The sequence below is a fragment of the Phaenicophaeus curvirostris genome, chromosome 1 (genome assembly GCF_032191515.1).
Source record: "Phaenicophaeus curvirostris isolate KB17595 chromosome 1, BPBGC_Pcur_1.0, whole genome shotgun sequence".
Taxonomy (NCBI): Eukaryota; Metazoa; Chordata; class Aves; order Cuculiformes; family Cuculidae; genus Phaenicophaeus; species Phaenicophaeus curvirostris.
The window spans coordinates 65,754,250-65,772,054 of record NC_091392.1 but is presented as its reverse complement, the minus strand read 5'-3'; the positions used below and the strand labels follow the sequence as shown (position 1 = coordinate 65,772,054).

The following is a 17,805-nucleotide window of genomic DNA, read 5'->3' as shown; positions in this document are numbered from 1 at the left end:
ATCATGTACCTATTAGGAATGAAGACATGTAGACCATCTGATTTCCAGAGCTTTGGCATTTCAAGCTTAGTATTTGTGCAACATGGTTTTCAGTGTGCAGCTGCGTGTATGTGTGTGTGTATATGTATTATATATATAATATATATAGAAATGTATTATATATATATAAATGGCAGGGGGATTGGAATTAGATGATCTTAAAGGTCCTTTCCAACCCAAACCATTACATGATTCTATATTATCACACAGATGGGCAGAGACACAGAGAGATACATGCACACGTGCACTTCAATACATTGGGCTACAAGATGACATATTGCTATAAGCTAAAAACAGTTTCTATGCATCATATATGAGAATTTAAGAGCGTTCACACACATTCCAAGATCTGTGGTTCTCCGGAATGGTGTTCCCTTACAGAAAATGAAGGGTTTGCTCGAGCTGAACAAAAAGAATTCTAGGATGGAGGCTCTGAGCTACAGCAGCAACCCATCCTTTTCCCCAATACATAAAGAAAACAACTGTTTTTTTAACTTGCTTTGGCAGAAGATTTGTGTCCATACATGTTCCTGGAGCAAAATTCCTGCTGAAGTAAGTGACACCTTCACACAAAGGGGCTGCAGAACCTGGGCCTGAATATTTAATTTCTCAGGGATTCATCTAGAACCGCGTTAGAACCGCTTTTAGGATTCATCTAGAAATGCTTTAATGCTTGCAATTGTAACCCTTTGGGAAAAGCTACTGATCATGAACTTAAAACCAGCTGGATTTAAAGCCCAGACCCAGAGAATCACTTGCTGTGACCCCACTGCTGCACCCAAGCTTGTCCCTGCCATTCCGCTTATGTTCTATAATACATCATCAGTATATTCAGAAATAGTCTGACAATGCAAGGTATATGGCTCTGTTTGCCTGATAAGCAGAACAATTGTTTGCAATTGTTTTTATTATATACAGCTACAGTATATTGAGTCTTCCAGGGCATGTACTTTTTCTGGAGTTTGAGGGCTTTTAAGGACAATAAAAACATAGGACTTTCGCCATTTGTCAAGACTCCTAAACATCCTGAAGCTCAGTGAGAAGAATGACTACTTGATATCTCAGAGTTCCAGTCTGAAGGTCAATAGACATAAGCAGATCGACTCATTAGCACAGGCAATTAATTTGTAATTAGCATTTTGGGTAATCCTATGCAGTACAGCTGATGTATCCCTACCACATCAATGCAAATAAGCTGAAGGCATCTGTGTAGCACAAGTGCAGCAGATCCTGTCGGAAATAGGAGATCCTAAACATTTTGCTCTTCCCAGTGGATCGTTGATGTGGTTTCAGAGAGTTTCTCTGACTGGTGTAATTCAGAAAAGCAGGTTTTACGAAGTCATCTTGGCTAGAAGACTTCAGAAGGTCCATGTTTAATCAGCAGCCTGAGCAACACAGGGGCTCCACACAGTCCTATGAACCTACCTTTGCAGTATGAGCAAAAGAAAACATTTTAAATGTGTGTGTGTGTGATCCCAGGGCCATTCGCCGTTTGCACGGCTGGCTTGCCTGCTCTGTCAACACAGACAATTTTATTCAGATGCCTTGTGTTTTACTGCACAATGCATAAAACATAACCTGATAATGCACAAAAGGGATTTGGCATCTTTGCTTTGTAGCGCGCACACAGTGTTATTGTTACGGGACATCCAAAATATGACTCAGCCTGAGGGATACGATGGTGCAACACACCAAGCAGCCTGAGCTCGGCTCCGCTTCCAGATGTGCCTCTCTCCCTGCAGGTGTGCTCTCCTGCTGGCTGTGGCAGCAACTCCTGCCTTTCACTTGGCCTCCTCTTTCAAAGGGACAAGCTATTCAGATATGACATTTGCACCTCTTTCGGGCCGGAAGATACCATGTTGTACAGTAATTGGTTAAATTTATGTGGCATGTGGTTTCATTCAGTTGATCTGGTCTGTGCTGCAAAAGCCAGGCACACCCTGGCCTGATGGGAATCACGAATCCCCTTCTCAGCCAAAGACGCTCAAGCGAACATAAACCAGACTGGGAACCGAAAGGCCAACGGACTCTTCCTTTCAAAGCTCCCGAGGCCCCTAATCCTCACATATCCTTTTTCCACACGCTGCTTTACGTGCCTGATTGAAGCCCAAGTGATTGAAACCCAATTAGCAGAGGGAGGGTAATGTCCAGGCGCTGAGATCAGGATGCCTGTTCCTGTCACACATGAAGTCACTCATATGGAAACAGCAAGTTGGGATCATAAGAGCCCCTTGAAACGATAAATCTACAGAAAGTAAGAAGGGACAAGGCCAGCAAGAAACCCCAGAGAAAAACTGGCTGCAGAAATAGACAAAAGGAGAAAGAAACAGGCTTTGAACGAGAAATTGGTTAGAAAGTGTCTCGACTTGGGGAGGTCCGCTCTGCCAGGGCTTCAGGACAGCTGTGGAGAATCTGGTGGAGCGTGTTTAACATGGACATTATTCTACCACCGGGACCCAGTGTTGCAATGCTATTCTCTTTAGAACAGTTAAAAATGAGATTTTCAAATGACATTACTCAGGCAATTTCCCATGTCCTCAAAATGCAGCTGGCGACTGGGCGCTGGGTAGAGCCTGTTTCCTCCGGTGTTGCCGGCGGGAACAGCTTGTCTGACACCACAAAGCAGAGACTCTCCTCTGGTCGCGTGGGGACAGGACCCGCATCCGGGTTTTGGGAGGAACACGCTCTGCAGGACAGTCTTGATGGCCTTTGCACAGTGGGTATTACCAGATGCGCTACTCTGTAAGACATGATCCTGACGCTGACTCAACACTGGATGCACATCTGGGATTCGGTCACTTGTTAGCAATGTTTATGTCACATTTACTTGGAGAACAGGCACATGAGAGACAAAGGAAACAGCTGACTGTGAAGGCAGTTGCTAGATCTCCACTTACGTGAGTAACAGCAACACGCCTGAGATTGACAGTCCCTTGCAGGGAGACCCATCGATGCCCACAAGCTTCACCAGGCATGTGCAACCAAGACCCCTAGTAGCGTTGTTCCAGTGGTGAAGATGGGCAAGGAATATGACCTGAAGCCTGGTCTCAGGGAGCAGACACACAGGCCTCCTACCTGCCCTCTGATCCTGGGCACGCAGTAGGGGCCACCAAGAAAGACAACACTGAAATTCCCCGAAATGAAGACACAGCAAGGAATTTTTAAATAATTTTATAATTTCTTGATGAACTTAGTCTGTGAATAAAAAAAGAAGGAAAAAAATGAACAAAGTGTTTATATTATCAAGGCAAAGTTGAATATAACACATTTTCTTTGCAATTTCATTATCCTGTCAGTAACATGACTCCAGCAATAAAACACATACAAGTTGAAGGCAGCGTGTGCACTTGCATCACAGACATCAATGTCTCCCGCTGCTGTTATTTCAAAAAGGAATTCAAGTATGCTAGATCCCATCCCCAAAGCCCATCTCCCCCTCCACTAAAGTGCAACACGTCTCTCCCAAAGCAAATGAGGGATCCATGCCTGTGGAGTGGATGGAACATCCCACAGATCTATTTTTAACCCTTAAGTTTTAACCCCACAAATTACTTGTGAACCTGGTGTGTGGCTCTCCTCATTTACTGACTTGGAGGGAAACGGCAAGGTACTGTTTTAGTGGGCTTGAAGCAGCATGTTAGGTTAGCACAGAAATTATTCCCCCATTCATGGTCCCATTTGACTCATCCTCCTTCAGTATCTGAACAGACAAAAGCATTTGCCACTCAAGCTTCCCGGGATATACTTTGATGAGCGTGCCAGTAAGGGCCAAATGCAGCCACTGCTGGGCAGACAGGGAGGACAGAGACTTGGCCGTGTCCATCGAGAGCTGGGGAGATGGGGCAAATTAAAGGAACAATGTCCACTGGTAAAATTTGGCTTTAAATGTGGATTTTAGATAACTCCATTTTATAACAAATAATACTACACACAACTGATAGATCCATTTTTTTGCCAGTTTCTGCATGGAAAAACATTGAACAAAAAACCTCCACCAAAGCACCAAGAACTTAAAGTGGAATATCTTTTTAAAGGAAAAACTGATCGACTCGATTTTCAAGATCCAAACTAGAAATGGGGACAAACAGCATAAGGCAATTTGATATAAAAAGCCATTTAATAAAATCCTTAGTATCTTACCTAGCATCATAGGTAAAATGACTTGTGTGTGTGTGTATGCGTTTACTTTACTGGTTTCTCCTGACATTGTTCCTTTTAAACACTGCAGGTCTCTGATGCAACTGCGGCAGACAGCAGCTGCTGGTCCTTGCATGGACCAGGACCCACTGCAGCTCTGTGATCAATATCGGAGACAAAGAAATACAACTTTGATAACGGGCCTGCGCGTACTGACTACCTGCACTTGCACGCTTGTCCCTGGCGTTGATGGGTGAAATTGAGAAGGCAGGGAAAACGTGGCTAAAGCATTTGGCTCATTGATATCAATGGTTCATACCTTAAGGGATGCCTGGAGTAGACAACCATTAGCAGAAAAGGCTAAGTTCCAAAATACTGTTTCATTCTGCCCATTTCTGTATTATCCACATACAGTATAAACCTGGGAAAGCAGGAGTTTATACAAGATTCGTAATATTTCCTAAGAGGCCAAGTTGCCTTGGACCTCAAAAGCCTATGAAAGGCAACTGGTTATAATTATAAGCCCACAAATCCTTTTCCGTACAATCCTAAGAGGAGGAGACACAGCTTTGTTGCTTCTTTACTTGAATTCCTTTTGATGAAATTTATTTTAAATATTTTTTTTAAAGCACATCATTTTCAGTTCTACTACTATCTTTTTGTTTAATCCGACAACAGACACACATTGTTGGTAACTGCCCCAGCCTTAGGACCACACAGACAATATCGACAAGCAGAAAACAAAACAGGAAAAAACGCCCCTGAAAAAGTCAGGAGAGATACTGATGACAGGGTTACAGCACTCACCACACACACTGGAAAAAGTCAGGATTTCTGTGTTTATGCTTTTGACACTAAAAAGTTTTGAAACAGTTTTTCTTTTTAAAAATAAGTCAGCGGACACAGCCATTTTGTTCAGAAGGATTTGCTGTTGCGTAAGGTTCCTTCCATTTATGTGGAAAAGACAATTAAAAACATTATTTTGTTTAAAAATCCCCCCCCACCCCTGACACTCCTTTTCCTCGCAATGCTGACAACAGGGCTTGCCAGAGTCGGCCTTGACAAGCACGACGATGCCCTGTGCCTGACCCTCCCACCCCATCGGCTTCGCTGGGGCAGTGTTAGTTATCCACAGCCTTCTGTGTCCTCTCCCGTTCCCTCTTTCAGTGCGGGCGTTGAGCTGAATCGAGGCTTCCTTCTTAATATCAGACGCCTTGATTGTACTAGTTCCCTTTTTTGCATTTCATCGGAGTCATTTGAGGAACATATGTATTACTTATGTAGTGAAATTTTTGCTTTAAAATGGTATCAGCACGTGACTCTCTACATCCTTTGTAAAGACCCCTTCAGTGGCAACAATTGGCAGTTAGTACAGAGGTGGGGACTCAACCCTGTCAGCCTTTATCAGATGTAGAATCTTCCCAACAAATTGAGCGTTAGTAGCAGAAAGGGTGGGAATTGGAGGGCCCATGAAAAGACGAGCCCCTTTGGTTCAAAAAACAGGGTTATCACTAGAAGTTTTATAACATTAATGTCCCCCTGTGCAAAATACCGAGTGCCCCAAAGTACCAGGAAATTTGATACAGAAGGGATATTCGAGCCATGCAACCAGAAACGGCGCATGCAGTTTCGTGCATCATGTCAGACCTTCACCTTCCGTCCCCTGGACTTGGCAAAAATCAGATACTCCAAAGAGGGTTTGGCATTTTCTAGAGGGAAAGCTGGTTAAAGGCAGTCGAAATGAGAGAATACTAGAAGCCTTAGAGCTTCATTTGGGAGCACACCAGGCAATTCTTCCAATTGCAAACAGTGCTCATGTCCTCACCCTGCAATTCTAGTGTTGTAATGTCCTGTTAGTGTTTTATGTGAGACTGGATCCAGAAGAAAATATGCACTTGGACTTGTGGATATCATAAACTAGTGAGGTTGGGGTGTCAGTTTTTACACTGTACGTGAGCTTCAGACTTGAGGTATTTTTTAGCTCAAACTCAGCTACAATGACCCATTGCATTTTCTGCAGACAGCTCCTCAAGTCCTGACATCTCTCAGTTTCTCTACAAATGAAAGCTTGAAAGAAAACAAAAATTAAAGCAATTAGAACTTTCACAGCCCCCGCAGCAAACATTCAACAGGAGAAGAAAAAGCAAGTTTTCCCAGGATCCCTGGGAAGGGCCTCTGAATTTCCCAGAGCTGCTACGTTGCAAGACTGCTCGCTGTGCTAGGAAACTATCTGCATCTCCCTGGCTGCTGACACCTGGGTATAAGATTTTAAAAGAGCGGTGGTGGCTTAGGCAACTGGATGAGCATCACAATATGTGTGCACATATGGCCCTTCTGCCATGTGCCTGATACGCAATTCCATGATGGATTACAATAACAGAATTCCTTTCTTGCCCTAAGGCCGATGGTGCAGCACTCCATATGAACAAAAAGAAAAAGCTTTCACTGGTCCTGCTCAGCATTAAATTGTGGCCAGCAGCACCTCCCAAAGAACGCGGCTCCTCAAGCTATTCACCACGACAAGATCTCTGTCAACACAGGATCAGAGAGATTACCTGAAATAGTTCAATGGAGATCAGGTTGGATCAAGTTTGATCCTAAATGAGGTCTGCTCTCTCCCTGAAAGCACTTTACTGAGGTCTAAGATCAATGGGGAAGCCTAGAAGACCCAGAAGATAACAGTAGTTAATGAGAAAAATTGCAAAGGCCCAACAACCCAGATGGGAGGAACAGCAGGTGTGTGGCTGGAAGATAAAAGACCAAATGGTCAGCGTGAAAACCAGCCAGGCTTGACAAATCCTCTCAAGGAAGAGGCTGGGAGATCTGTAAACAGCAAGAGTCACCTGGCTGCCGATGCCGATGTGATCCTGCACACACTGTCATGACAGCAGCAGGCCACAAGGCCGGGACACTTTCAACTCTAGAAACACAGCCACAGGCTGGCAGCGGAGTTAAAGATGTAGAAGAATGAGCACTGAAACTTGCAGCTTTCCTGCAATGTGTGGGCAACGCAGCAAACCAAGAGAACTGAAATAACAGCCCCAAAAGACCACCCTTCATTCCCATCCCCTCCCCCCCGGCCCTGCCTGCAGCAGAACCGCTATCAAGGAACATCTCAGTAAGAGGTTTACAAGCAAGAGTCATTTGAACCATCGATAAGGGAAATTCCACAGCTTCTCACAGAGGAGGGATTGTTTTACAGCAGGGAACCAGGGCAGCTGGAGATTTGACCATATAAGTTAATGAGATAGTCAGGAGTGGTGGCGGTGGTGCGATGATGTTAGGCTGATGGGTCTGATGCTTTTACAGGCGGCATTAAATTCCTTGAGTGAGTAATTAGGGGTGATGAAGAAAAAGCAAGAGGAAAGATTTCAAAACAACTGCTCCTATCGAAACGTGCTGACTCAAATAATGGGACCAAAGGGGTGGTTCTGGGATGAGGCACGGCTCAGTGGTATGTACAGTCACTGTCTACAAGCCTTCCGGTGTTCCCTCCTTGCACACATTCAGGTTTCCATTACTTTCCTCACCCATGACAAAAAAAAAAAAGCTTCAAACACAGGCTGCTACTACAGTGAGAACTTAAGCAACATTTCCTGATTTGCAAAGCACTGGCAGTTCAAAACATGGAAAAGGTGCGAATCACCTCTTGAGACTTACATATATCTTCCTAGTAGACATTATGGTTATGGATCCAGTTCCTTCTGCTGAATCATTACAGTAGAATGAATTGGCATTTCATTGATTCTAAATCAGATTTCAATAATGTCTACAGGTATAAAAGGTTTCAGTTTTGCCCAATTTTCAGTGATTGTTTGAAAAAAAAGATAGGGTAGAACTTCCCTTACTCAGACCTGCGCTGGTCTCCGTTCTACTGGATGCAATCCGTCCCTTCTTAGGACAAAAATGAGGTGTGAAAGACCTACAGGGGAGCTGTGCTGTGGATTTGAAAGACATAAGAAATGCAGTTTTTTAAAAAGGGCTTGGAACATTTTCCTTAGCCTGACAGTGTAGTGATTAAGCTCAAAATGTAGTAAGTCATATGGAATTAAACTGCAGGCTCTGAATACAAGGTTGACTGAGAGGATTCGTAATTAGCTAGTGACCAGAAAAACAAGATTTCTTCCACTGCTGTGTTGATATTTGGTCTCCTTTCCCCCTCCCTTTGTTCTCTTAAGTAATATGAGAAAGCTGAAGGGGAACAACTCCTCTAAGGAGCACAACGGGGACGTGTTAAAGGGTTCTGTCCTGCAGATGCCCCAGACACACATAACCACTGGTAGCCAGGAAAAAACATGTCTCCCCATTAATGAATAGTCCAAGAATGAACACCCAAGTTCTACTCATAAAATAGGATTCTGGCTTGCTACCACAATGACAAACTGACCCGCCAGTTCAGCAGGGGCTTTAACAAGTTTCAAAGATGGATGGGAACAAGACTAAGGCCTCTCATATACATTTAAGAATTGCACCGGTTTAACTAAAGCTGTGATTCTAAACCTATCTACTCAGCTGCCTGCCAACTCCAGCAGATGCTCCTCTTGATAAGAACGGGTGATTGCTCTGAACTCAAACTCGTTCCTTGTCAGCCTAAGCTAAACCAAAATAAATTAAATTACAATCATAGTAAGAACTATGTCACCAATCTACCTAACTTAGTGTAAAATCATACTTTCAAGCTAATTGATGCAATTTTCTCATTTACAAAATGCGCAAGACTATTCTGATGGTAGCTAGTGTTCACAAAACTGTGGCCTGAAAAACTGGCTATGGACAAACTATACAAGTTAAAGCTGGGAGCTGACCTGTTGATGACACCTGCTTGAAGGGAGAGAGCTCTCTGTATAACAAAAACTTAGGAGACACAGACCGATGATAAGAAACCTAGGCTAAAAACACCAAGAAGTCAACAGATGAAAACAGTTACCTGAAAAAATGCCCCACTGAGCACTTCAGAGTCAGATCAGTGAACAATAAAAATCAAAGTAAACAGAAAGTACCAGTATGCCTACATTGTTTCCCAGCTGCTAGATGAAATGACTAACAGAAACAATTAGGGAAACTTTCCTTTCCTCTCTCTGTTATCTAAAAACATAAGAAACATGATACAGGCAGTGAGACCTGAGCTAGCTAGCTGACGCTGGCCAGTCATGAACCATCACCAGAGCACACTCAGGATTGGTTTTAGCACTATGAAATTCAGGCTTTTAGCTTTTATGTAAAAAACGAAAGAAAGAAAAAAGCAATAAATGAATGAAAGGCAAGGACTATCCTTCTGCAACCTCACGTAGAACTAGAACTGCTTGTATTCAGTGGATCCCCTCTTCATGGCTCAGTAGACTTGGAAGAGCTTTGCTTAGCTGTATCCAAAAGTCACCACCATCAAAGTCAATGGGGAATCGGATTTTAAAATAGAAAGGCAGTGAGAAGAGAATGCAAACATGACTGATTAATCACAGACTGGAAGAACCTAGAGAGCATGTAGTTTTTAAAGGGTTTTTCTGCTTTTGTTTTCTTTGTAGAAGGTGCACCATAAGTTTCGATTCCATTTTCTGTCTTTCCATTCCTCTCTACCCTCATGGCTCCTCGGACTGACTGGGCTTGGCCACTGGTGTGCTGCTCCGGTGGGGCTTGTGGCTGAGGTCATGACGATTCCTCAAGTGCATTGACAACTTGCTCCAGGATGTCAGGGCAGTGATCCGCTATCTGCTGTAAGATGGCATTGGCAAACTCCTGCAGCTCAGCACTTTCCTTCTCGCCCTTTTCTAACTCGTCATGAAGCTGCAAGAAACACAGACAGGCATGGTTATTTTCTGGTATTAAACGTGTTCACTGTATAACAAGACCTGCCCAGCAGGCTCAGCTCTAAGCTAAACCACCACTTTTAGAAAGGGAGTTAGCAGAGGTGTAACATGCTGGGCACTTCCAAGATCAGCACCTTCCCTTAGTGACTTCCTCTCCAGAAACTGGATGTTCTGCCCTCTTTTCATCTCACTTTTTCACTCTACTGGACCAGGCCTGCGACTTTCCCAGTTAAGGCCATGTCCACGTGGGAAAACTACTCCTGAATAATTTGTTCTACGATAAATATTAGAAAAACTTTTTCTGTAGAATGTTTTTATGAAAGCAACTATATTGCAGAAACAGTACAGCATTTTGCTAGTATATTATTTTAAATAGTTAGATTTTTATTTGCAAACAACAGGATGTTTCATAGGTCATTACTTCAAAATTATTTCTTATATGAAATCAACAGGAACGTTATGTAACTATACATAATACACTAAGAGTTAACCGGAATTCTAATTTTTCTGTGGAATTCACGATTTTCAGAGCCTGTGCTTCCTAACTCAGTCATAAGCTAACTATACGCAATTGTGGTGGAACATACACGATTTTTGTTTACTAACTCTGCATTTCTCATTAGATCATTCATTGTTCAGATTACTATAGTCTGCTCAGAACGGGTCATGGAACTTCAAAACTTTATCTTATTCACTCTGTCTACAGAGTTGTTTTTCAACATGTGGTGTTACAAACCACGCCACACAACATATTGAAGTGTATGTGAACATAAGTTTTAGCCTAATGCCACTGCCAGAATTCAGGGCCCACAGAGTCTTAAAGAAGAGCAGGAAACATCTGCCTTCAGTAACCTGTTTATCTGCCCTGCAATTGATAAAGTCCATGCTAGCCACTGAACTGTGCAGAATCTCAAGTAAGGCTGTAATTTGTGCAAGCATTTTAGGGATTACTGTACTTGTGTTGGTCTGAGGATCTAACAGAACAAGGAGAAGCAGCACGTCGTAGTAGACAAGATGATACAGACAGATAGATTGGATAAGCTTTCAAGCAGATAGCTCCTTCATATACTACATATCCAAAAACCTCCTATTTTTCCAGTGATATAATTTTCTTCCAGTGAAGTATATTCCTTATGAATATAAAAAGTATATTTGTAGGAAGCACATACACTTAGATGGATTCTGAAGTTTATTGCAAGCTTCTGCATTCAAAGTTCTTTGTCACTTTGAGCAGCTGTAGTAACTAGCTTAACTATTTTTGACCCTTCTTTTAAATTTGCTTTTTTTCTAACGTCTGTCAATCCTGTAACATTTCTTGTTCTTACGTGATTAATATTTTTGTTAGACCTCTACTGTGTTATTAGATGACAAAGAAAGAATGTCAACTTAGAAATTTCCATCCCTGAAGCACTAACTGGACATCAGTATACACATTTCTTGATCTGTATTTTGTACTTCTGTAAGACTGCTCACAGTAGGTTTTAAGAAGAGAGAACTGTCAGGCAGCAGGACAACCGGGATCATTTTACCACCATAAGAGCACTATGCAGTGGGAAATGTTATATTTCTATAATTGAAATTCTAATCAGATACAACAGTATGTCTCAGTTTAGTGATGGTATCAAGCAAAGCACAGAACATTGTTACTGCAAGAAATGCTACATAAAAACAAAGTCTAAGAACAACTACAGAATAGATATAAATGCTTTTTAAAGGAATTTATGGTACAGACTTCTATAGACAAAAGTGAGAGAAAGGAAATTAAAAGGGTAAGCCTGCTACGCTATTCCCTTTACTAGGCAGAGTAGCATATACTAAATTATTTGGGCTTTGTGTGCTGAATGTTAGTTTAATGTGTTCTTATGTGCTTTGTTCCTACTGGTTGCTGTAGTCACAGAACAGCTATACGAACTCAACAGGGGCTCATGCCAAGAATCACAATGCAAAAGCAACCTGATCCTGCTCCGCAGAGTGACATGAGCTGGGGAAGTGGGGAAAATGAGAGGGAGGGGAGCACTCCAGGCTCGGTAAAGGCTCTCAGGGGAGAAAGGGGAGAGGAAGGGAATTCAGCAGTAACCCATAATGGCTCAGAAAAGGAACACTGTGGATAGGTGATTAGCCTGGTTCCAACAGCCTGGCAGAGTTATTAGTCAAAACTTGCAATGGATGGATAAGCCTAGGAGAGGTCCAGTCAGCAAGCAGGATTGAAAGAGCCAGCACAGCCAGCAAGGAGCAGTGCTGGATATTAAAAGCCAAAAGGCTGGGTTTCATGTACTGCCCCCAAGTCTTAGGTTGCTCAGCCTAGTGAATGAGCCTGAATAGCCCCACCAATTCAGGTGGCCCCAAACACAGCAGCCTGCAAACCTCCAAAATGCTGGTAAATTGAGGACTGGTTTGAACATTGAACTCTGAGGCAGGGCTTCCTTGGCTTCTTGGGCCAGCGCAAAGATTTCGTGGTGCCATTCACCCAAAGGGTGGGAGGTTGTGGAGGTCAGCAGAGACAGCAAGTAAAGGGAGAAGAAGCCAATGATGCAATTCTGGTTCCTGCAAGGGTCTCGGCTCTCAGTCCTCAGGAGGAGAACCAGGAGAGGGCAGTGTTAGCAGCGAAAGCAGAAGCTGGCTCCCTGCTTGTCCTGCACCACCACTTGCCCAGCCAGCATCCCTCCTCTGGGCACCTCAACCAAATCGTCCAGGTGAAGCTCCAGGAAAAGACAAGGCAACTAAATAATAAAATATAAAAGGACTTCAAAGAGATTAACCTTCAAAATTGAAAGGAGATTGGTGGACAAGAGAGAATTCTGCAGGACGTTGTCTTCAGCAGGTCAGTATGTCAAAGTCTCAGTCATGCCTCAGTTTCTTGCAGTTCTAGTCAGCATTTATATATTTTTAAGATTCCTTATAAATTCGAGGTTAGTCCAACAAAATATATCCATGCCAAAACTAAAATAAACCAAATGCAAGCAATCAAAAGTAACCAACTTAAGCAGATGAAAATATTTCTAAGAAATAAGTTTTTGACCATCAAGAGCCCAAAAGAATATGGCTCTGAATGCTGAAGGCCAGCAACAATACTTGGTAAATTACCATAGACAGAAAGTCTACACAGCTGGCTGGCAGATGTGTGTGATGAAACGTCTTTGAAAAAAGTAGCAATGACAGCCTTGTGTTAAGTTTGCTAGCTTCAGAACATCTAGGTTTAATAATGGGATTTCTACTTAAACAAAGACATCTTAATTGACTGTGTGGCTAGTTGCAGCATTTCTATATCACGTATGTCATCTCCGTTTACGTCATTCCTTTCAGAAACAGCTGTGAGCAGCATACATCACTCCTCATTCAGACAAGCTCCTTAATGGGAAACATCCAGTTCTCCATGGTATAACTTGATTCACCTAGATGTTTGGCAGTCCAAATTTTAGGAAAGTTTCTCTAAAAGTATTATCATCAATTCTGTGGTTTCCTAGATTTTCTTTTTATGAATGCAAACAGAAATGGTGCTGTCTTCCCCATTCCATTTTTCTATGAAAATAAAGGACTGTTTACAGTCCTTTTTTGTTGGCATTTTCAGCTGAGACTATGAGGAGATTCATACACTCGCCTCAGAGATGACTGAAAAAGAGAAGGCAAGGCCAGATATATTTGCTCGATGACAAGTAAAAATAGACAGCTCAGAAAGAAAAGCATAGCAAGTACACCAGAAGTGCTTCATTGTATTTCTGCTTTATCTTTGGATAGAAGAACAGAAAAGACCTCCAGCATCTCAGGGGAATGGAAGCTTGTAGATAATCTGCAATAGATTCAGATACTTTTCACCACCGCTGCCTTCTGGGGTTTAGAGCAAGTAACGATAGGAATACTTTTCCATTTACAGTTAAACTCCATCAGTGGAAATAAAACCAAATAGTTCATAGCTAATTTAGTTTGCACGGTGCTTCTCTGGTTCAAGATGTTCCAGAACTTATTTAAAGATTAATTGACATTCAGAGAATATAAATTCATAGTTTTGAAATAGGATGCTATGGTTTTAGGTGTGCATTAGGTGAACTGTAGTGCTGCTCCACAGAACCTTCGCAGCTTATGCTTATTCCATAAAGTAAACAAAGTAATGACCCTTTAAAATTTATTATATGGAAGAGTTTTCCTCCCCAGAGTGTTATTTTCCTCTTGTTAATAATTCTGCATAAACACTGATGAAAAAAGGCAAAGATAAATAGAGCAGTATCTCATCTAGATGAGTACAGGCTATGTACAATAAAAGTGAATACAGAACATGCAGTTCTTGTAGAGCAGTACAAAAAAAAAAGTTAACTACAAAACTTCTTTAGGACTGCAATACTGGGATTTGAAATTATGTTTCCCCCAAAGTCTGGGTGTTTCTAGATCAGATTATATTTAGTCTGAAAAATAAGTTTGTAGCTTAAAGTAATAGAAATAAACATAAAAAAGAAATGAAACTGATTGAATCTTAACTTTTGCTTTGTCTGAAAATAAGTTAAACTACACCGTATGTCAGGTAAATAGTCATGAAGTTTTGCATCTTCCCAGATCAGTCAGTGTAAATATGTATGTGCGAAGTAATGGGGGCCAATTACACACAAACCTAAAAAAGGGCAAAAAGAAAGGGTTAGGAATATTGGAGTCCCAGCCTGCCAAATCTTAAAAAAAAACCCCAAAAAACATACACTTAAAAATGAAAGTAAGATTTCAAGTTAAACATTCCGTCCTGCCTTTTAAAAATCATGTAAACTTTAGAAATATGTTTTAAATATATTTAAATAGACTTTTTGTTGAGAAAAAACCCTGAAAAACCTTGTTGAGGGCTCTTGAAGCATGTATTCGAAATGACTTTGCACATGGGATTTATCCTGCATTCCTGAGCATCTTTGTGAATAGCAGAAATATTATTTCCTTGGTAATTAATGAATTTCAAAATTATATAAATGGAAAGAAGAAATGAAATAAGTGCCTGTGATTTGCATTTGACTGCAGAAGCTTTTCTACAAATCCTGCACTTGCAGGCAATATGTCCATCCTCCAGCAAATGCAGCAATCATCTCACAGTGAGAGGACCATTTTCTGTTCCTGTAAATTCTGGTGTACATGATACATTGAAAATTAATGCTGCTACACTGTACAGAATGTTGTTATTCTGTGGTGAAGCTGAACAAATAACAATTATTGCCTGTATCACAGGGCTAAGCCATAGAATCATTGAACGGTTTGGGTTGGAAAGGACCTCGGAGATCATGCAATTCCAACCTTCCAGGCAGGGACATCTTCCACTGGATCAGGTTGCTCAAAGCCCATCCAAACTGGGTTGCTCAAACCTCCAGGGATGGGGCATCCACAACTCCTCTAGGCAACCTGTGCCAGTGTCTTACCACGCTCACAATTCTTCATAAAATCTAATCTAAATCTCTCCTCTTCAGCTTAAAACCTTAGGTCCCACTGACCTAAGTATGCGTAAATGCAGGCAAACCCCACAACCTTAACCCCTAACAGCTTGCAATTCTGCCTGCTAAAGGGACTGTGAAAAAGAGCCAGATGGCTACTTCTCCCACTTTCAGTTGAAACCCTTTACCTTTGATACCAGTTTATTCTCTTGAAAGCAGACTGCTAGTCTCTGCCACAACTTCTCTGCGATGCACCCTTCCTGCTGGGCTCGTACCGTGCCCCTTCACTTCTCTGCTCATGAAATAGACCCCCATGTCCCCTCAGAGACTCTGCTTGCTTTGTCAAGGCAGGACCTGGTACTCATAACCACAGGGAAAATTTACCTGCCTACAAGGCACATCTTAAATCTCAGCTGATGAGTTTTGGTAAAGCTTTTAAACAGAAGGCTGGGGGCAGTTATGGTTTTGTGCCTGAACAGCGCAAAGCAGTGGAGAAAGGACAAAGCAAGAAGTACTTGAATGAAACAGTAAAGTTATATGCATCCAGTTATATCAGGGTCTGAGCTAGAGTCTTTCCTACTTTTTCTACATTACTTATTTTTCTTTAGAAGGAAGTTCATTTTATTTATTACAAAGTGATGGAAAATTGTGTTAGCTCTGAAATTCCTGACAGACACTTCAAGAAAGAAATTTCATAGACTCATAGAATGGTTTGAGTTGGAAAGGACCTTAAAAATCATGCAGTTCCAACCTCCCTGCCATGGGCAGGGACACCTCCTGCTAGATCAGGCTGCTCAAGGCCCCATCCAACCTGGCCATGGAATACTTTGGTTTGTACAGATCCTGACAAGCCAACAGAGGACACAGCTGCTCCTGGATGTGGTCCCTTTTATCCAGACAGAACACGCACAGAGGGGCCCAGTACACCCAAGCAGAATCCACAGCAGCGGCTCATACCAGGAGATGCTGCAAAAAGCTTCCATGAGGACCCCAACCTCCACACATGGCACAGAGTAACAGAACCTGTTACTAATAGCAAACCCTATGGAGAAGTGAGCCGCCCTCGAAAAAATAAGGTACGATCTCAGCTTGGTACAACATCTGCCTGTAAGAACTGCTTGAAATGAGACCACAGTATAAAGTTTAGACACACCGCATCCACACATGAAACACTTGACCATGTACTGAAAGCAATGTTCTTCCCTTTATATCTCTTTTCCAGTTTGGAATAGTTAATGTGACTGATTGACAGTACATATTTTAATTAAAATTTGTAATTCCAGGCACAAATAAAAATGGGTAATGCTATGGCATTATGCATATGGTCAACTTATGGATAATATTTGTGACTTCAAATGGTGTTTAAGAACTATGACACTGATCCCCAGTTCTCATTATCACCCAAAACGTTAATTTGACATAAAAGTTGAAAGCGTAATAATATTTGAGAGTTCCTATACCCATTACTTTTTCAACCAAACTCAGGAAATACATTTGCACATGAAGAAGGATATAAATTGTTGCAATTATTACTTCTAATTTCTAACAGAGACCAGAAGTGGGCTGTTTAACTTTAAAATACACTATGCATTCCCATAAGATTACAAATTAAAAATAAATGATATAAATCAGGTGGGGAAGATAACAAACTAATGGAAGAGAAGTCAGAGAAGGAAGATAGGGTGAGCTCTGAAGTAATATAGGAATTTAGAATGACTAAATGCAAAACGTAGCAAAGTAATTTCTCTACAGAAACTAAATAACTTGAGTAATTTCTCACAGATGATACGGAAGTAAGAACACAACCGGAATCTGAACAAAGAAGTGCATAGGTTGTTTATAAAACATCTATCAATAACTTAGAGTAAAGTTTAACCCACTTACGATATTGTTTGTATAACATACCAAAATGTATATTTCAAACTCCAGGAAGCATATATGCAATTTTAAAATGGAATTAGAAAGCTACATCCATGTGGTCCGGTGTCCTTTCATCTGAAAAGCTTAACACTAACTTTGCTAGAAGTGAAATGTGAATTATGTGCCATGTAAACTATGCTCCTTGGAACAAAGCCATGACTATTTAGCTGATACAGCAGGCTGTGACTGATACAGAGGAGCAACACTATCACCTTTTTCTTTCCTCTGCTTTGAGCATCTGAGCAGAAAAGGCACTCCTGATTTCTTGAGAGAGGATTAGTAAGTAGGAACCCCTGGATGGCCTGTACTTTAACTGACAAAGGCTCTTCTATGACCATAAAGATCTTTCAGAAGTGCCTCTCTAACTCCCAGCTGAAGCAGTCATAGGTGCAGTGGTGGAGTGAGACAAGCTCCCATATTAAGTGTCCTCTGAGAGAGTATTTCATGGTAATACACCTGCCCAGGTCCTAAAGGCAGCTGTTGATGGTCAGGTCACAACACCACCTCTCCAG

At 41.8% G+C, this 17,805-nt stretch overlaps 1 protein-coding gene across 7 annotated transcripts in view; it reads right to left on the bottom strand.

The window, feature by feature from the left end:
• Window positions 1-3,194: 3,194 nt before the first annotated feature.
• Window positions 3,195-17,805, bottom strand: part of ERC1 (ELKS/RAB6-interacting/CAST family member 1) — a 306,998-nt gene continuing 292,387 nt past the window's right edge. For all 7 annotated transcript variants that reach the window (XM_069860869.1, XM_069860924.1, XM_069860880.1 and 4 more), the window contains one exon: window positions 3,195-9,957. In XM_069860869.1, coding sequence (XP_069716970.1) covers window positions 9,820-9,957 — 138 coding nt within the window. In that variant the 3' untranslated portion in view covers window positions 3,195-9,819. The remainder of the gene's footprint in view (window positions 9,958-17,805) is intronic.